Genomic DNA, 21,690 nt, shown 5'->3' with positions numbered 1-21,690 from the left:
TTCCTGCTGTATTTCCACGAGAGCAGTGTCCCATCTAGTTTTAAATGTCACTTGTAATAGCTGTTTTTTCCTCCCCAAATAACTTTTGCAGCCCGGCAGCAGAAGTCATCTGAAACCACAAGATTGGACTTTGAATGGCCCTAGATTTTATCTGTGAGCTGAGCCATCGCTCCGTGCCTCAGCCACCTTCTCCCTTTCCATCGTTCACTGAGATGTAAACACAAATCCAAAGGAACCAGTCAGTCAAATGCAGTGAAGTCATCAAACATACTGCTCCTCTTCCACAGCAGAAGAAGCCTTGCTAAAGCCAGGGGGGGTATCTAGGTAAGTGCAGCCAGTAGAGGGATTTAAGGCCTCCACGATGCGTGACAAAGCTGTCATTAAAGCAACAGAACAGTACTGAGACCCTGAAAAATGCAAAGACAGTAGCATAACCAATAAGGAGGTCTTGTTGTATTATAAATTATTCCCACCGTATCACAGTACACTCTTGAGCCTCCTGAATTTACTGTCATCTGCAACACTCATTTTCCCTTGGAGGAGTTGCTGTGTTATCCAAAAGCTCCATTACGCAAACTTATTCAGGGTCCCTTATGGTGTTTGGGCTATAAGACTCGTGCTGTGTATTGATTTGTCTTCTCCTCCTCCTTGCCCACCCCGGGGCCTCCTCTCCTGTTTCATGTACTTTGGCTTCCTGGACTGCAGAGGGAATTGTCTCAAGGTCATACCAAGCTGCTTCAGTATGGCTCAGCCGTGAAAAATGTATGTAGTCCAAAATATTGTTTAAAAGCAATAGACTGAAAATACTGCCTGTAGCCTGAAGGAGCCCTGATTTATTTAAGATACAGGGGTACATATGCACACTTTTTAAACTGCCTGTACTTCACCAGTTAAAGCAATGAGAACAAATGAGGCTGTGATCTGTCAAGTGATCCTTCGTCACTCCCAGCACAGGCCCATAATCCTTTGGTTGTGATTATGCAAAGGAATATTACATTGATCCTGTAAAATATCTCTGATTGGATCAACGTTATTTTCTCTCACATTGACAAGGTCTTACCAGGGAATGACTATAATTCCACTGCTAACACTGTCTTAGTGAAATCCCCCAATAAATCCTCCAAGCAGCACTGTTAGTAATACCTTTATTAGACTAACTAAACAAGATATTTATATGCAGGGCTTTCCAAAGGATTCTGACTACTGCTTCAGTTTCTGGAGGCAAACTTGATCAAAAGTGCTCTGCTGGAAGACTTTCTCCCAAGGAGGTGAAACTACCCTTTCTAGATTCACAAGGTTGATCACAGATTTGCTCTTTTCCTGCCCATTCTACAGTGAGGACCCAAATGCACCCCTGACCGAAAAAATCTCACACCAAGCCCAGTTCACAGGCAGGATTGGATTTCAGGGTCTCCCTGTACCTTCCACAAACATGCTGTCAGTACAACAGCTTGCTAATAGTCAAAGGGGAAACAGGGCCTTTGTGTACCTGCTATCATTTCAACATTTGTTCAAGGACAAGTCCTGGCCTTCATACTCAACAAAAGACTTGCTCTTCTTCTAGCCACTGCTGCCTCTACTCACTGGTGCTTTCATTCTCCTCCTCTCTTCCCCTTCACTCTGTGTAAGTCTCCTCTAATTTTGTCTCCATTTTCTTTTCTCCACAGCTCCAAGCTCTCAGTCCCAATGGTTTTATTTCCATGCTGACCTCTCCTTCATCACTGAAGTACAATTGTCACCTTCTGGCTTGAAACATGATGCTCCACTGGGATGAGTGGCAGACTCCAATGATCCCAGTGCCAAGTAATTTTTTTCAGGCTGTCTGAGCGCCCAGGTACTCACTGCATCTCTGCTTTCCCTTGCTTCATTTCAATAAAGTTATCTCTAAAGCCACAAGAGCTACAAACATGCTGCTGTCTTTCTTTCCTAAACCTTTACATAGGACTGTTACAATAAGGATTAAACAAAGAATTGTGTCTAACATAAAACTTGAGCACAGCTGAAAGACCAGTGTATCCAGCCATACGTCAATTAGCAGATTAAATAGCTACAAAGACAATATATATCAATAGAAGAATATCAAACAAACAGCATAGCAGATAATATGCCTTCTTAAATCCTTAGAAACCAGGTTGGCACTGTGATGGGTACACTCTGGCTCTTACATGTTTCATGTGAAAACTTTCTCAATATTCTTTACAGCAATATACTGAAATGTCAGAGGAGTCACTTCTCCACTCCCAGGCCCTTAGAAACACAGGAAAATTAATTGATATTAGGCTTTGAAAAGGAACAGCCTAATGGTAAAGGAAACTGTTAATGACTATTGAGAGGTCTCTTGACCTATTGCCTCTATTGCCATCCAGTTTTTCATGTGTTCTCTACCTTCTGGTTGAAATATTTGTGCACTAGATGCCTAAACTGTGGTACCAACTTTGAAGGTCATTGTCATAGCAGTGATGGATAGCAAAACTTTTTAAAATGAAAGCTCAAACTCAGGAGCACTGACCTGCCTTAAGGGGTAGATTCTGTGATAAATGCTATAGCTGTGACACTGAACCGTGTAGGCAGCACAGTCTGCAGACCCTGATGGCCTTGGTTAATACACTGTCACATTTATGGGGTCCAAGATGCACGAGAAAAGCTCAAGGACTCCCAAATGTCCACCAACTAGGATCCACCAAATCTACCAGAAAGTTTCTGTGGCCTTTTCCAATGCCATACATAAAGGATATGCTCTTGCTCTGGAGAAGGCATGTGGGTCAAACTGGCATTTTAGCACAGATCAAAACCCTGGAAAGAAAATGCTGAAATTAATAGAGAATCACTCGTATCTGATCCTTAAATGTTGGAACGAAATTCTACCCTGTTGTAAACTGCCACCAGGATGGATAGAAATGGGTCAGTTTGTGCCTTCTAAGAGCTGGACTGTTCATCCTCATTTCAAAACGTGGACACTGAACACAAGCACTGAAACATCATAAGGAGCCTGAAAAGTCTTGGCTCCCAGAGAAGGCATTTAAGTGCCTAACTCACATGTCCAAGATGAACATTCAAACAACTTCATTTTCTCTGTGACAGATACAATTGTAACATCTCACCACAGCCATCAAGTGCAGATCACCTCAAAATGCAGGTCCAAGAATTCCCCAAAGGCCATAAACTACATCCAAAGGGAGGAGAATCTTTAAAAAAAAAAATAAAGACATGTTCTTCCAGGCCTCCTGGTGCCACCAGCCAAAAACTACACCCTGGCTGAAGTATGGCAATGTTACCAAATGGATGCCATGACCCCCTGGTTTGAAGCAAGCCTGGCAGAAAGTGAAGCAGAGCTTGGGCCTGAAGACTTGCCCATGCCTCAACACTGCAGGCAATTTTCTGGTAAGAGAAATCCTGTTTCTTTCCCCTCCCTCTCTCTTTATACTTTATACTTAGAGGCAAGAACTGAAAAAGATTTTGGTGTTTAAGTGTTCATCTGTTCCTGCTGCTTCTTCTTCATTTGAAGGCATTGACAATGCAATTAGTTGCTGTGTCATAGGCAGGATGCTAACAGTAACTGATGAACAAGAGGGGGAAAGATGTGCCACCAGTTTGGATGTGGCACAGAGTGCAGGGGATGGAGGTAAGGAAAGGACAGAGTCCTTAACTACAGGTGTAAGAGGGAAAGCTTTGGGGGAAGACAAAAGCCATCCATATAGTGCCATTGCCATTGGAGTGTGGCCAGACCTGATGCTAACATACACCTCCCCTACCTCCCACCATTCAAGTAGTCTCTCCTTCCTTCCCCTGAAGGCACTTAAACAAGTTGCCACACTTTTCCCATGAAAACTCATGTTCAAAAACCTCTTTTCCAGGTTTGAAACAAGTCCTTGTGTTTTCCCTGAACAGAAGTTTCCAAGTCCAGAGGCCAAGATCCTGCACAAGCCCATCTGCAGCCATTTAATCACTGGGAAGCAGAGAACCTAATGAAGTGGTCAGATGAGATAGTGTTATCATGCTTCTGTCCCTGCAAAACTGATGCCACCTCTGGGAGTCTGTGACTCCCTCTCCCATTTTGCCACTAGGAAACAACATCAAAGACCTCTAGTCTCCTTCCCTCAGTCTCTGCCACCACCCTTTCCCATTCACCTGGAGCAGAATAGGGGCTACTCTTCATTAGGCTGTGGTCATTCCTCATGAAAAGCAGAAAACAGAAATTACTTCTCTGATCCACCACAGATATAGCCCTTCTTCTCCAGACACTCAGGTGCAGAGGCAGGTAACAGTTTCTTCCAGTATTGCAGCTCTGCTACTTGAAGTCTCAGGCAAGGTTCCCTGAACGTCCAGACAGATTAAAGCATCCCAGCTTGTCTTGCTCCATACTGATTGATGAAGCCCTACTTCCACCTTACCTGGGAGCTGAATTACAGCCTAAAAGGCTATCCCAAATGAGACTTTCCTACCTTTACTGCTGTAGAGCCTTTCTGTTCCCTGTAAGACCTTTTCTTTAAAATGAGTCACCATCCCTGGATGTGTTTAAAAGCTGTCTAGATGTGGCACTTGAGGATATGGCTTAATGCTAGACTTGGTGGAGTAGGGTTAATGGTTGGATTCAATGATCTTGAATGTCTTTTCTAACCTAAGTGATTCTGTGATTCTCCAAAGTCTTAAGAGAACTGTGGTCTGCTGTTGCACATACAAAGGAACCAAGCCCAAGAGTGGGTGCCTTTAGCCCTCATAAGTTTGTGGGTCCTGTGGCAAAATCCTCCTGCTATAAGGAAATTCAACCAGCATCATCAGCCAAATGGCTGAACATTTTGTGAACTGAAATACACATCTCATGGTAATTTAAATATGTGCAAATAAGAGTTTAATTCCATTGCTGCCAGCCATCTCGAATGTTTAAATATAGCACGGAAATTCTCTTTTATTTTATACAAACTATTTTAATGAAGAAGTTGAAGGCTCTACATTCTCCTGGCTTATGAATACAAATAGTTGAGAATTTACCAGGCCTTTGCTGTCGTTATGCTAAGGCAATATTAAACAAAAGCAGACAAGGGAGTCAGGAAACCAAGACTCTATTAACTGCATTATCTACAGGAAAGCTATGTAAACTGTGCAGCAAGTGCACACAGTCCTCATCCCCAGTCCTTCCTGGATGTGTGGGGTGTCACAGGAAGGAAACAAAATGCAGCTCAGACCTAGATGAAAGAGACAAAGCGCTGGGATGGTGCAGCTGGATTTGTCTTAGGTCTCTTCCCTCTCACCAGACACCCGTGGCTGGTGTCAGCCTGGTGACAAACACTCCTTCCATCAGGTCTTGCTTGATACAGAGCTGAATATGCTTTTCCTTGGGGGAAGAAAAAGAGGAATTAATAGTAATAGTAAATTAATCCTTCCCAGTCCTATGGCATGTTTCACAAGGACACAGCACTAGAAAGGACCATGCTCATTTTTCTTTCATAGCAGGCAAGCATATCATAGAATCCCTCTTCCTAAATATATCCATCTTCATCCTTAAAATCTGTTAGAAGTTCTGTGCTCTCATCACTCCTTCTGGAGCCCCAGTTCAGCACAGGTTCCAGCCTACATATATTCATGGCCCTCACACACACGGTTTTCCCTGCTAATGCTGTCCTTAGCTTAAACACATCTTCCTCCTCTCCTATGCTTACCTCCATTTCCTCTGGATAAATAACTGTATTTGTAAAATAGATTTTCCATTTCTCTCCTCAAACTAGCACTCCCACTATGGACCTGCTTCAGTTTGAGTTCATCTTTCTCAGAGGTGGTTGACAAGAATAGTGAAGATTATAACAGAGAAGGCTTGATTAACACCTTCCCAAGACTTTAACATTTCCCTAGTATAAAGATCTGGCCAGCTCTGTTCTTCAATCACATCTGACTTTCTCCTAGTTTTGTTTCTGCCATTCTTTGTCTGCATTTGAAGACATACTCATGAAGCCCTTTGTCCTTGTCCTCACTGAGGTGTGTTCTGCAGTCACATCCTGACTGCATGTTGGGTGAAATTCAAGCATGCACCTTTCCCACTTCAGAAGGAAACCCGTGGTAGTACCTGGGTATGGAGGAAGATGTCTGAGTCCCACCTTCCCATAGCTTGAATGCCTATGGCACCAGAATTCCAGTGTACAACACAGAGGGTATTTATTTGCCCAACAATGTAAACATGTCCTCCAGGACCAAAAGTTCACACTGGAAAGAAATTTTACATCTTTTCTATTGCCAAGTCCTTGACATCACTTTTGTATATAATATCCCAGGTTTGGTTCTTTGTATTTAATATTCCAGGCCTTTTTTCTTTTGGCAATGCCTCATTCTTGTGGCAGCAGCAAATGTCTTAAATTCACTCCTCTGTGTCCAGCTCAATGAGAACTCTCACCTCCCCTTACAGACCCTGCTACAATATCATTTATTACATTATTGAATGAAGTTGTCCCCTGTGTCAGGAACTCTACTTTGACCTTCATCTTTCTTCTCTCAGAGCTTGTTGCTTTCCTTTGGCCAGTTCCTTAAACACACTGTAAATTGTGTACTAATTACCTTAACATTATAACAAACCATTTCCTTAAGGCAGAATATAAAAGCCTTTACCAAAATCCCAATAACTTAGGTCTAAGATATTTCCTTGTCTCAAAACCCAGTTATCTTTCTAGCAAAATATATCAAGGCAATTTGGCACACTTCAAATAGGAAAACATACATTGTATGTTTATTTCATTCCCCCTGTGCATTTAATTAACCTTTCCTTTAGAACTTACTTTAAACTCTGCTTGGTATTATTATGATCAAACTAAAAGGTCTACTGTGGCCCAGACAACTTTTTCTCCTTTCTTTAAATATAGATTTGCTACTTTTCATTCCTAATGTACCATCCTAATTAGACAGGTTTATTGAAAATCCTTTTTACTGGACTTGCAATGTCACATACCACATCTTTCAGAAGTCTGAGATGGAAATTATCCAACTTCCCAATTTGAGCCCATTAAGCTATTTGAGCTTTTTCCATTCCCCCTGTTCCTGTTAGCTGGCTCCTTTGTCTCTCTGATTGGTATAACATTCTGCCCTACCTCTTTAACCATTATGGAATAACATATGAGCAGAACTGAGTAATCCTGAGGGTTGGTGAATAAAGAGGGACAAAATTTAACACAAAACAGCGGCTCATGCAGTTAGGGACTAACAATGAAAAATCTTCCAACGTGAGCTTTTGTCCTGCAGGATTTTTGCATTGTTGGGCAACAGTCCACTGTATAAAACAGGGATAATTCCACTCTTCAGAAGTCCTTTCTGGTTAAAGACCAGGAAGTACAGTACTCAGATACTGTCTCAATGGGAACACCCAAGTACCTAAGACAAAGCCATGCAATTGGATCATCAGCTACCATAAATTAACATCACCCCTTCAAAGTCAGGGTAGTGATCTTAATTTACACCTTTAACATCAGATTGGAAAATGGTTTTGTTTCTTTTTTGTTTGTTTGCTTGCTTTGTTATGATATTTATGTCATTAAATGACCAGTGGACAAAAAGCAAAATTGTCTACATTATAAAGACACCTTTGCATATTCAAAGATATGTATTGATTGATGGAGACACAGAGACAAGCATCGTACATTCATATTTAAGCAGGAAGATCTTTTCAAATAGCCCTTGTTACCAAATAAAATTAGCACAACTGTTTCATCCTGTTATAAAGTCTAGAAATAAATTTAGGAAGCTTTTTAAAAAAAAAAATGTCTGCTGTTAAGACACAAAACCAACAAAAAGACTCAGAATTAAATAAGGGATTGGACAAGAGATTCTCAGTAACTTTCACTCAGTCTGGGGGATATCATAATGGAACCTGCTTTGCCATATACATGGGGCATCCTGGAACTTTGTTTACTTTATGGTGTTTCAGCTCGCATGCTTAGGGTAAGAAACAAAAGAATCACAGGGCACTTTTGAACAGGTAGGTCAGACACTTACACTGAACTGAGGTGGCACAGGGGTATGAAGGGTTTTCAGAGTCTAAGAGCAGTCCCGTCACCTGACAAAAGATGCTGATAATCACTCACTTTGGGATATACAGTTTTCTTCTCAACTTCGATTGCAGAGTCCCTCCAGGGACAGCTGAGATAGAGCTGCTGGGAAAAACAGTTTGGGATTCTGGGAAGATCCTACTTTAAGAGTGTGTGAGTGCCACTTTTATAAATCATATCTGTGATTCATAAACCTCTGGCTTCTCTGGCACCCCCAAAGCACATCAGGCTACTGCAGCCTGTTCCAAGGTTACACCTTCACTGGAGTCAAAAACAGAAGTGGGCACCAAAAATAGCAGCCATTCATTAAGGAGAAATCTCACTGTGAGCCCAGCAGAACATCTGCCAGATTGCCATGGGGTCCAAGCGATTACTCTGGCCCAGGAGTTCCTGGCTGGCCTGACATTTATTTGAGAGAGTGCAGCGCTACAAGTTCAGGAACACTGGGATGGGGATGCAACAGCCTGAAAAGACCTTTTCCATAAAAGACTCTCAGCTCTGGAAATACCTTCCTCCACCCCACCCACTCCCTCCACTTTGAAAAATATCCTGAATTTGTAGTTAGTATCTGTTTATCTGCACTGGAGGTTTAATCCAAAATCAGAGCATGGTTGTTCCAAGTGTTGGACAACTAGTTGACTTCTGCTGTGGAGAGCCGTGTTGACACCTCTGTAAGGCTACACAGGATGAATTCCCAGCATGAAGACAGCGCTAATTATAGAAGAAAGTCTATGGTAGTTACCTCTCTGCCCCTTAAGCTTTACGTTTTAGTGTCTTCTCCACTCAGTCTACAATCCTGTTTGACCCTGCCAGTCACCAAAAAGATAGGGCTTCATACTGCACCCTGTGCCCTTCTCACATTCTCCTGCTCCACTGCTTGGACAATCCCCTAGACTTTCTGCAACAACCATCAGTCACCACCTTCACGCTAAGCTTGCTTGGCCTTTCTGTCACCTCAGATCATCAGTATTAAGGACTTCTTGCCTGCTCTCAGTCCTTTATCACTATCTTCATCACTTTCCTTTCTCCACAAGCTGATGTTATTCATGCTGTGCTCTTTCATTCATAAAGCTTTTCCTCTCCAGTCCCCCACCTGCTCCTGCCTTGCCACCCCAACCCCCAACTGACCCATACCTGTTGCTATCTGCTGTGTCTCACAGAGCAGAGCATCTCTAAAGGAAGCCTCTCTGCCTGGTCACTTTCTCCGCTATAAACACATTGTTCCACTATTCAGTTCAGCTTATTTCCTAGACTCACTGCTCCAGCTTAGCTCAGTTAAATCTCAGACCTACAGTCGTAGTTACCTCTTTTCCACAGCTGGCACATTCTTCAGACCCTCCTACTTCCTCCAGCCCCCACTTCAGCTGTTAAACAGGATTTCAGGCAGTTCTTTCATGAGGAAACTGAAAAAAAAACTATGATCTTCCTCTTCTAGTACCTTTTCCTTCTGTTTCCTCTTCCTCCCCTACAATCCTTCTTCATTTTTCTCTCCAACAGATGAAAAACCTCCTGTGAATCTCTCTTACTTCATTTATTTCATTTGAGCCAGTCTTATCCTATATTCCAACCTCCCTTATGGCTGTTCTTGTCCTCTCGTTCTCTCTTCTCCTCGACCTCTCACACCCCTCTATCTCATTACTTTCATAATGCAAGTATTATTCAATCTCTTTACTCTTAAAATATTCTCATCTTAAAACATTAATTCATCTTAAAACATTTATTTTCCCTTCTAAATACTGTGTCTTTTTCTCTCCTCCCTTTCATCGCCAACCCCTCTGAATATGCCAGGTACAAACGCTGCCTAGAGTTCCCCCCACCAATTCAGTGCAGCTTCCTCTTCCTTGTAACTGCAGCTACAAAATTCTTTACTCAAGATACTAGGCAAATTTCAGTACAGTCTCACCACTCTATTCTCCTCTGCTGTAGCATGTCAGCTACCTTCAGGAGTCTCCTGTGCTGTTTTAACCTGAAATAGAGTCTGCCTTCAGCTACCATGACATTACTCACTTCTCTTGCACAACCTTTGAATCTGCTCCTTTTACATGTCCTCCAAAGACACTTTTCTTCTCCCAGCCCTGCCAGAAATTCATGGGGCTTTTGTCTTTCTGTATTCTACTTCTTGGTAATTTCCATCACAAACACAGATCCCACTGCCACCTACATGCAGCAATGTGAAGATTCGCTCCTCTCACACAAACTTGTCTGCCTAGGTCCGTACCTACAGTCTCTGATACTCCCTCAGTAGTCACACAGAAATCAAATTGAGCTTATCATAACTAAATCAGAGTTCTAATGTTCTTCCTCCTTCTTTACCATATGCTCTCTTCAGTAATTCCTCTATTGATCACATCACAGCCAACACTATTTCTGTCCCTTGCTGTTCTGGTCAACAACAGGAGCAACCATCGCATGTCTCTCACTACATCAGTACATCAGTAGGTCCAGGAGATGTCTGAGGTTTGCATATTCTTTCTTCATCCAGGCTCTAATTATCTCATGCCTTTATTACTACAATATTTCTTTTTCTGACCTTTATAAATGTGATCTTGCCCTCCATGTATCCATTCAGGATGCTGCTAGAAGTACAATTTTCCTAACACATCACTCTGACCACATCATTTCTCTTCACAGCTGTAGGCTGCTGTCCCAACATCTATCTCATTAGTGTAATCTACTTGTCTTCATTAAGGAAATGTCAACTTCTTCCTACAGCCAACCAAAGAGGTCAGTCCCCATCACCTACTTATTAATTTTTCAAGCAGGCATAACCCATGATTCTTTCGGCACCATCCCTCAATCTTGGAAAACCGTCTCAAAAACATCTGCATCTCTTATTCATTATCCTGCTTTACCGCTCATCTAGGAATCCCTCATTTTGTGGTGCTTACAGAAACGTGGTTTGCCTGCTGGTGTTTTCAAACCACTACTGGTCACGTTGAACATGATTACTTTCTTGTCTTCTTGTCCTGTCTCATAAGGCTGCATTGCTCTCCAATATTTAAAGTGCAGCAACATGTCAAAAGGATGGGGACATCTCTCTGATCCATGATTTCTGACCTATGATTAAGGCTCATAAATCCTACGGTAGAACTTGTAACTGGTATTAATAATAATGAATGAAATCCCTATTACACTGCAACTGAGCTGAGGTATGAGAGATTAAGTCACTTCCCTCAGGTCATGAAGAAAGACTAAAGCAGAGCTTGGACTGAATTCCAGCTCTGTAAGCCCTGCACTAACTGCAGTTCTACCTTTCTTCCATCTCTTCTGGTAATTATCTACAAAGGATTATGATTTCAGCAGACTCAGCTGGGCAGTTCTGAATATTTATTTGTGGAAGAATTAGGCTTTATGAGTAAGAAAATGGGGAAATTTCCATTTTATAGTCTGATTTCTCTCCTGCAGAGAAAATATGTTAGTTTATATTCTTTTTCTTAAGTGGATTCTATTCTGAATGGTCTGTTAAGGGCACTTGGACTGCAGAATTCATATTCGTCATTTATTTATACCTTAAAAACTAAGAAACTCCATCTCAAGGGGTTTTTTGCTCTTAAAGAAGTGAATAAGCACTCCAGGGTTTCAGCAATACTTTGTTAGCAATGAGCCATTAAGCAACTTACATTATAAATGATGGTCATTATTTTTGCAGAACCCACAAAACATAAATTCTTCTTCCTCATGTACTGGCTCTGCAATAGTTAAGGAAAACATTCCACTCCTAAAGTTATTCTGAGGCACAAAAAGACTTTTTAAATGAAAAAAGAAAAAAAAAAGCAATTGTAATATGGATTTTTATTGCTGGATATGAAAAAAATCATTCAGATTGTTTCATCTCTATTTAAGTGAAATAATCTTTTGTGTTTTTATTTTTACAGTAAATAGAACACATCTGAACTCACATTAAATTTTTCCTGCACACTTTTTAAAAAGTTTTTAAGCAATAGGCAGAAAAAATAAGAATGCTGAGGTTTCTCAAAAGGATTTGGATGCTCAATTAAATGAACAGGAATTAAGCATGCAGTCCTGCAGGCAGCTCTGCAAATAACAGTTTCTCTTGAGAAGGGCGTGATCCTGTCATTTTTACTCAGCCAAAATTTCCATTTGTCTTCACTGGCTTTTTTGCTGGAAAGCCAAAAGTTTGATTGAAATTTGCCCTTTAAAACAGCATAATTAAAGACAGTTGCAGCACTATTAAATTACGTATATCTTCTTAGTATTTTTAGCAGATATATATTATCAAACTAATTATCTCAGATGTGTCAGAAGAATGTGTCAGGTTTTCATTACTTGTGGTAAAGATACATTTTAATTAATTGCTATTTAAGTTTGATGCAATTAAAATATTAAAATTTCTTATTTAAAATATGATGGGCCAACTCCTCCTGGAACTCACATGCATGAAGCACCAGTGATTTCAACCATTAAATTATTTTAGAAAATCTCTGAACAAGAGGATGCCTTTGCTGTTTCTTAGGAACATGCAGTTATTTGACTTCCAATCTACATCAATAGACTAATTACAACATTGGAAAAGGGGAAGGCTAAATACCTGGTTAGCCTAACATTTAACTCAGGACCTGTCTACTGCTTAAATTTCACTGCATCCCTCCAGCAGAACTCTGCTGTGACAGAAGGGAGCACAGATCTTGTGCTGGCCTTTCTATCCAGCGACAATTTTAACCTCAAAGGAAACACTAAAGGCCGGAACTTGCTGCATCACCACATTGAATAAAGCATTACTATTGACTTCACAAGGATCAGAATCAAAACTTAAATTAAGTCCTTTATAAGAGTGCATTTGGTGAACAGCTGGGATTTCAAACTCCCTTCGCCATTTTTCCCTTCGCCCTTTGCCTTTTTTCCCTTTATCTTTTTTCCCTTCGCCCTTTTTCCCTTCGCCCTTTTTCCCTTCACCCTTTTTCCCTTCACCCTTTTTCCCTTCACCCTTTTTCCCTTCACCCTTTTTCCCTTCACCCTTTTTCCCTTCACCCTTTTTCCCTTCACCCTTTTTCCCTTCACCCTTTTTCCCTTCACCCTTTTTCCCTTCACCCTTTTTCCCTTCACCCTTTTTCCCTTCACCCTTTTTCCCTTCACCCTTTTTCCCTTCACCCTTTTTCCCTTCACCCTTTTTCCCTTCACCCTTTTTCCCTTCACCCTTTTTCCCTTCACCCTTTTTCCCTTCACCCTTTTTCCCTTCACCCTTTTTCCCTTCACCCTTTTTCCCTTCACCCTTTTTCCCTTCACCCTTTTTCCCTTCACCCTTTTTCCCTTCACCCTTTTTCCCTTCACCCTTTTTCCCTTCACCCTTTTTCCCTTCACCCTTTTTCCCTTCACCCTTTTTCCCTTCACCCTTTTTCCCTTCACCCTTTTTCCCTTCACCCTTTTTCCCTTCACCCTTTTTCCCTTCACCCTTTTTCCCTTCACCCTTTTTCCCTTCACCCTTTTTCCCTTCACCCTTTTTCCCTTCACCCTTTTTCCCTTCACCCTTTTTCCCTTCACCCTTTTTCCCTTCACCCTTTTTCCCTTCACCCTTTTTCCCTTCACCCTTTTTCCCTTCACCCTTTTTCCCTTCACCCTTTTTCCCTTCACCCTTTTTCCCTTCACCCTTTTTCCCTTCACCCTTTTTCCCTTCACCCTTTTTCCCTTCACCCTTTTTCCCTTCACCCTTTTTCCCTTCACCCTTTTTCCCTTCACCCTTTTTCCCTTCACCCTTTTTCCCTTCACCCTTTTTCCCTTCACCCTTTTTCCCTTCACCCTTTTTCCCTTCACCCTTTTTCCCTTCACCCTTTTTCCCTTCACCCTTTTTCCCTTCACCCTTTTTCCCTTCACCCTTTTTCCCTTCACCCTTTTTCCCTTCACCCTTTTTCCCTTCACCCTTTTTCCCTTCACCCTTTTTCCCTTCACCCTTTTTCCCTTCACCCTTTTTCCCTTCACCCTTTTTCCCTTCACCCTTTTTCCCTTCACCCTTTTTCCCTTCACCCTTTTTCCCTTCACCCTTTTTCCCTTCACCCTTTTTCCCTTCACCCTTTTTCCCTTCACCCTTTTTCCCTTCACCCTTTTTCCCTTCACCCTTTTTCCCTTCACCCTTTTTCCCTTCACCCTTTTTCCCTTCACCCTTTTTCCCTTCACCCTTTTTCCCTTCACCCTTTTTCCCTTCACCCTTTTTCCCTTCACCCTTTTTCCCTTCACCCTTTTTCCCTTCACCCTTTTTCCCTTCACCCTTTTTCCCTTCACCCTTTTTCCCTTCACCCTTTTTCCCTTCACCCTTTTTCCCTTCACCCTTTTTCCCTTCACCCTTTTTCCCTTCACCCTTTTTCCCTTCACCCTTTTTCCCTTCACCCTTTTTCCCTTCACCCTTTTTCCCTTCACCCTTTTTCCCTTCACCCTTTTTCCCTTCACCCTTTTTCCCTTCACCCTTTTTCCCTTCACCCTTTTTCCCTTCACCCTTTTTCCCTTCACCCTTTTTCCCTTCACCCTTTTTCCCTTCACCCTTTTTCCCTTCACCCTTTTTCCCTTCACCCTTTTTCCCTTCACCCTTTTTCCCTTCACCCTTTTTCCCTTCACCCTTTTTCCCTTCACCCTTTTTCCCTTCACCCTTTTTCCCTTCACCCTTTTTCCCTTCACCCTTTTTCCCTTCACCCTTTTTCCCTTCACCCTTTTTCCCTTCACCCTTTTTCCCTTCACCCTTTTTCCCTTCACCCTTTTTCCCTTCACCCTTTTTCCCTTCACCCTTTTTCCCTTCACCCTTTTTCCCTTCACCCTTTTTCCCTTCACCCTTTTTCCCTTCACCCTTTTTCCCTTCACCCTTTTTCCCTTCACCCTTTTTCCCTTCACCCTTTTTCCCTTCACCCTTTTTCCCTTCACCCTTTTTCCCTTCACCCTTTTTCCCTTCACCCTTTTTCCCTTCACCCTTTTTCCCTTCACCCTTTTTCCCTTCACCCTTTTTCCCTTCACCCTTTTTCCCTTCACCCTTTTTCCCTTCACCCTTTTTCCCTTCACCCTTTTTCCCTTCACCCTTTTTCCCTTCACCCTTTTTCCCTTCACCCTTTTTCCCTTCACCCTTTTTCCCTTCACCCTTTTTCCCTTCACCCTTTTTCCCTTCACCCTTTTTCCCTTCACCCTTTTTCCCTTCACCCTTTTTCCCTTCACCCTTTTTCCCTTCACCCTTTTTCCCTTCACCCTTTTTCCCTTCACCCTTTTTCCCTTCACCCTTTTTCCCTTCACCCTTTTTCCCTTCACCCTTTTTCCCTTCACCCTTTTTCCCTTCACCCTTTTTCCCTTCACCCTTTTTCCCTTCACCCTTTTTCCCTTCACCCTTTTTCCCTTCACCCTTTTTCCCTTCACCCTTTTTCCCTTCACCCTTTTTCCCTTCACCCTTTTTCCCTTCACCCTTTTTCCCTTCACCCTTTTTCCCTTCACCCTTTTTCCCTTCACCCTTTTTCCCTTCACCCTTTTTCCCTTCACCCTTTTTCCCTTCACCCTTTTTCCCTTCACCCTTTTTCCCTTCACCCTTTTTCCCTTCACCCTTTTTCCCTTCACCCTTTTTCCCTTCACCCTTTTTCCCTTCACCCTTTTTCCCTTCACCCTTTTTCCCTTCACCCTTTTTCCCTTCACCCTTTTTCCCTTCACCCTTTTTCCCTTCACCCTTTTTCCCTTCACCCTTTTTCCCTTCACCCTTTTTCCCTTCACCCTTTTTCCCTTCACCCTTTTTCCCTTCACCCTTTTTCCCTTCACCCTTTTTCCCTTCACCCTTTTTCCCTTCACCCTTTTTCCCTTCACCCTTTTTCCCTTCACCCTTTTTCCCTTCACCCTTTTTCCCTTCACCCTTTTTCCCTTCACCCTTTTTCCCTTCACCCTTTTTCCCTTCACCCTTTTTCCCTTCACCCTTTTTCCCTTCACCCTTTTTCCCTTCACCCTTTTTCCCTTCACCCTTTTTCCCTTCACCCTTTTTCCCTTCACCCTTTTTCCCTTCACCCTTTTTCCCTTCACCCTTTTTCCCTTCACCCTTTTTCCCTTCACCCTTTTTCCCTTCACCCTTTTTCCCTTCACCCTTTTTCCCTTCACCCTTTTTCCCTTCACCCTTTTTCCCTTCACCCTTTTTCCCTTCACCCTTTTTCCCTTCACCCTTTTTCCCTTCACCCTTTTTCCCTTCACCCTTTTTCCCTTCACCCTTTTTCCCTTCACCCTTTTTCCCTTCACCCTTTTTCCCTTCACCCTTTTTCCCTTCACCCTTTTTCCCTTCACCCTTTTTCCCTTCACCCTTTTTCCCTTCACCCTTTTTCCCTTCACCCTTTTTCCCTTCACCCTTTTTCCCTTCACCCTTTTTCCCTTCACCCTTTTTCCCTTCACCCTTTTTCCCTTCACCCTTTTTCCCTTCACCCTTTTTCCCTTCACCCTTTTTCCCTTCACCCTTTTTCCCTTCACCCTTTTTCCCTTCACCCTTTTTCCCTTCACCCTTTTTCCCTTCACCCTTTTTCCCTTCACCCTTTTTCCCTTCACCCTTTTTCCCTTCACCCTTTTTCCCTTCACCCTTTTTCCCTTCACCCTTTTTCCCTTCACCCTTTTTCCCTTCACCCTTTTTCCCTTCACCCTTTTTCCCTTCACCCTTTTTCCCTTCACCCTTTTTCCCTTCACCCTTTTTCCCTTCACCCTTTTTCCCTTCACCCTTTTTCCCTTCACCCTTTTTCCCTTCACCCTTTTTCCCTTCACCCTTTTTCCCTTCACCCTTTTTCCCTTCACCCTTTTTCCCTTCACCCTTTTTCCCTTCACCCTTTTTCCCTTCACCCTTTTTCCCTTCACCCTTTTTCCCTTCACCCTTTTTCCCTTCGCCTTTTTCCCTTTGCCCCTTTTCCCTTCGCCCTTTTTCCCTTCGCCAAACACTATGAAATTCCACCAGGAATGGATCCAGCTGTAGAAATTTCTACTGAGCTTTTCCAGCTCACACTTTTAAAGTACTCTTTACAAATGAAACCCAGATTGTTTCCTTCCAAGTAGGGACATTCACAGCACATTCACAGAAAGAGATTATTCAGGTGAGTAAACATTAGCAAGGCTGGGCCCTGGGTTTGCATGTTCAACTCCAATAATTTCTTTAGTGATTGTTATTTCTGCTGTTTCTGGTTTAATTTTTATTTTTTTTTTATTCATGATGACAGAGAGAACAAATTATTTGCCTCATTTGGATGCAGTTTAAGAATATTCTTCAGGCCTTTGGTCTCTTATGTCTGCCTGCCTCTCCCTGAGTACACTTACTTGTGACAACCTGTTTTAATTCTTTGCCTATTTATCAAATTGCATTATTTTGAAATATGCATCTGGCTTCTGTGGGAATATAAAAAAAGGCATAGGAGAAATATAAATACACCCAACTATTTTATGTATGTATTACTGTCTCTTATATCTATCCATGAGAAATCTGAAGTAACAGATCTCCAGTTTTTCTAACAAAATCCAACAAAGGGGTTTTTATTTGTTTCCCAGAAAGTAACACTAATAAATATAGAATAGAATCACAGAAGTGACCCAGCCTCTTCAGAAACAGGACAGTTTTTCAAAGCCACTGGCATTAGAATACTGCCAAGTACCATAGGGCCTGATCCTGCCACAAGCCATTGCCTACAGCTTATATTAATTTCATCAGAGTTCATAAGCAGAATAACTGTAGGGTATTAGGAAGGCTAGTTAGGCTCTTAATGACTGGTTTTTGTTATCTTTTGATAGGCAAACCTACCATTCTCAATACTGGAAATTTCGCCTAGGAAAAATGTAGGATCTGTCTCAGAATAAATGGATTGCTTAGATCCTGTACAGTTGAGGGGAAAAACAAACAAACAAACAAACCCCCAAAAAAACACCAAAAAACCCCACACAAACAAAAAACCCCAAATCAAAGTACTAATCCTTAATAGCATTTACATTCAATTACATATAGCATTACACACAATATTCAGGGCCAGAACCTGCATTAGTTTAGCCAGCTCCAGAAGACGTGTGCTAGATTAAATTAACAGCTAGCAGAGAAAGGAGAGTAAAAGGCCTATGTACCAATAACATCCTCTTTTCTATGGTATTTGCCCTGGAGCTCAAATTTTATATATAGAGAGATTTAATCTGTGCAGGAATATGTACTCCAATAAGGATATTTGATTACTACAGGTAGAGAGCATCTGCAGCTTTTCACATCTGCACAGGACATGCTTTGCTCAAGCATCCATCCCTGCAACCTCTAACTCCAAATGAACATCTGCCATGAAAGAAAAACTGGAAAAGCAAGGTGGTGCTGTCAGGATGAACCTAGAACATCTGCTTAATTTTGAATTCATAGCTGTTCTCAACATCAGACAGTGACAGCAAATGTGCTTATTCCACTTCCATCATATTGCTGAGGATCATAAAGAAACAGTCTGGTGGGACATGAGTTAATTCCCCATGTAAAGCTGGCTCCTTCTAATTCAGGGATTCCAGCATACAAGGATTTTTAGCATACGAGCATTTTACATTACTTTTTGGTAAGGGGAGAGTAAAATTCATTAGTTCTCTTTCATCTAACAAAACATAAAGTGGACAAACAATCCTAGAATGTCTCTAGTTTTATTTCTGAGCAGGTCAAACACTTTATTTTATCAAATTACCATGATAGTTACTTTTCTGTGTTTTATTCTCAAGGTGTCAAATGAAAACTCCTCTACAGCATTAGTCTTAACATGTGTAACTCTTCATCGTGGCTGAGAGTTATAACATAAGCAGCTGCTCATTCCAAAAATACCACCAAACAAACTATAATGTTGGCATTTGTTATTCCAAGTCTCCCTCCTATAACATTTCTCTCAACGTAAAATGAAGTTGGTTAAAAGTGTACCAAAAACCTTTAAAGAAGCCAATGAGTCACACATTTGCACATACCTCCTGCATGTGCACAGTTTGCACTACTGACCTTGGTGCGGGGGCTCTGTGAAGTGGCTCTCTGGCCATCTGCAGACACGTATGTCCAGGAATATGTATGCAGGAATGCAGGCTGTGCCTGACCCCAGGAATCCCTCACCACCAGCTGAATGCTGTATAGGTAGGTAGTTCACCACACACACACACACACACTCATGCACACACTCACACACGCAGACAGACACAGACAAATTACAGACAGATCTTTTGGTTACTATCTCCTCCTGCCTTTAACCACCTCAGCTTCAGTTGCCACATTTTCTCCATGGCTAACACATGGCAGAGCTGCCCTTACCCACAATCCAGTGCCAGGCAATTTCAGCAGTTTCTGGCAGAAGAAACAGACATTCTTGCATCCAGGACAAGGCAGGCAGTGAAAGAAGTATGACTCTCACTTATTTCAAGATGAAAAATCTCTCTAATAACTGGAACTCCGTTTGCCAAAGGTGAGCTCTGGTGACATGTTCGCCCACTGTCAAGGCTGAATTTCTTTGTTTATGCCCCAAGCATAGTGAGCACACGTGGCAGAGCGATCCAACCCTCCACAGCCAGCCCAGCACCTCTGCACCCTCACCAAAGCAGAGGGGAGGAATTCCTCCCTCAGCACTGAAACCAGCAGCAGGATGCCAGGATTCTGACAGGCTTTGGGTATGTTCACTTGTCCATTGCAAATGGAACTGAAGCCACCAAATCATTTCATGTAGGCATCACACATCAACTAGACAGTTAGGATCACTAGCAACAGAGACAGGATCTCAACGAGTGATCCAGGTTCCCTCCTGCACCACCTGTTTGTACTGTCTCAGTGCAAATCTATACTGTGCTACTCACCTCTGCTGCTCACTTTCAAAACATATGGAGCAAAGTGTATACATTGGCAAACATATTTGAGAGCATATCCCTTGTGAATAATTAGCTTTAAGCCAAAATTCTCCTTGCAATGTCTGAAGAGGGAATTAAAACAGGCTATCAAGGGAGTTTGGGACAAAGAACACACTTAGAAAACAAGTATTTTTTAAAGATTGCACGGTGTGAGAAGCAATTATTTCACTGCAATGGAAATAAACCACTGGGGAATGATCTGAATGCAACAGAAGAACTATGGGAGGGAAATGTTATTTTATTGTATGGAGCAACCGTGCCATTGGCAGCAAAGATGCTGTCATCCTTTACTGAAACCCTCTTCACCCTGCAAAAACATATCTTTCCTACACAGAATGCTGCCCAGGTTTTAAGCATAACTCCCCTTCCTACACTTCAGATCAAAGAAACAATTAAGGCAAACTGACCATCACCTTGAACTAGTACCTTGGGGGGAAAAAGAAGTAGGAGGACAAAAATACAAGAAAAAAAATAACACAAAAATGCTACAGGCAAACAGATGCATCCCTACCCCAAGACAAAATTATTCCTTTCTAATACCCCTAATAAATTAATGTAATGTTTTGTAGATATTGAAAATATTCCAAAACATGGCTCAGTGTAAACAACAAGCTGGATTCCTCCTGCTCTTCAGCATTTCTCTTTGTTTACTCTGCATTTGGGGATCGAAAAAGCCTACATGTGAGCACTGTAAATGGTGTAATTCAGGATTCATGGGGCATTCTGTAAGGGAATGATGAAATACAAACATCTGTAACCTCCAATAAAGTAGTGTGTGCTTTGCATGAGTCACCAGGGTAAAAAAAAATAAATTAAAAAAAAATTTCTAATTTCTGCTTTTTTAATACTTTTCCTTTGTATGTGGAAAATAATCTGATACCATGGTGATGGGCAGACTAAATTAAGCTTTGAGAGACAGAGACATGAGAGAGACCTTCTGGGGTGTGTCTGCTTTTCCCCCTACTGCCTGCTTGTTCCCAAATCCCATGCCTCAGGAGTAGAGACCCACTGGGAAACTGCCCCGGCAACGCTTCAGCAAGCAATGCCCAGCCAGGCCAGTTCACCCACTGCAAGGAGAGGTACTTGGCTAGAGATGCCAGCTCTAATCTGTGAGCTCAAACAGCTCTGCTCAACCCCTGCTCAGCTCAGGAGGGCCTGGCACATTCATTTGGTAAAAACACAGTTCTTACCTTTGGCAATCAGCTCCTCCAGCTCTTGGTCGAATCCTTGTCGGTGGCATTTCCTCCAGAGCCCCATGTTGGTCGAGTTGTACTGTCTGTTGCACTCGTCGACTGCACTCATAGCAAAGATCTGCCTCCTGTTTCTTGCCAAGAGGAGTTTCCCTTCCCAGCGGTCCAACCTAGACCTGCTGGCCCTGAGAGGCAGGTTGTTGTTGGAGTTATAAATGAAGCCAGGATCATTTCTTTTAGTGGTGATGCTCTTGCACCTCTCTCTGTGCTTCCTGGCATCAGTTTCATACCAATGGTCTGAGCAGATTGCCACAGCCAGCATGCCCAGGGCAAACAGAGCTAAAGAGAGACCAGCATACAGCAGTAACCTTCCAGCAGCCATACCTCAGCCTCACAGAAACACCATGGACATCTTCACAACAGGCAAAGCCCTTGAGCGTGAGGCCACGCGAAACCTCCAGAGCAGCTGCGAGGCGTCACTTGGCAGAGTCTGCCTCAAACATCCCCAACTCCCGTGGCTCACATCCACGCTGCGGAGGGATGCTGAGAGCACTACAAAGTTCTGCCCTGGAGACAGTCCTGGAGTCTCATCTGTCTCTTTTCCTCCGTGGAGGAGACCTAGAGAGGAGAAACACAGCCTTCCACCTCCAACA

General features: G+C 42.5%; 1 protein-coding gene across 1 annotated transcript in view; it reads right to left on the bottom strand.

Moving 5' to 3' along the window:
• LOC104396093 (transmembrane protein 178B-like) overlaps positions 1-21,419 on the bottom strand; it is a gene marked incomplete at its 3' end in the record, with an annotated part of 66,361 nt that extends 44,942 nt beyond the window's left edge. Inside the window, exon 1 of the mRNA XM_010005876.1 lies at positions 21,038-21,419. Coding sequence (XP_010004178.1) covers positions 21,038-21,419 — 382 coding nt within the window. The remainder of the gene's footprint in view (positions 1-21,037) is intronic.
• Positions 21,420-21,690: the final 271 nt, after the last annotated feature.

This window comes from Chaetura pelagica, unplaced genomic scaffold (genome assembly GCF_000747805.2).
Source record: "Chaetura pelagica isolate M959 unplaced genomic scaffold, ChaPel_1.0 scaffold79, whole genome shotgun sequence".
Taxonomy (NCBI): Eukaryota; Metazoa; Chordata; class Aves; order Apodiformes; family Apodidae; genus Chaetura; species Chaetura pelagica.
This window is presented reverse-complemented; position numbering and strand designations above follow the sequence as displayed.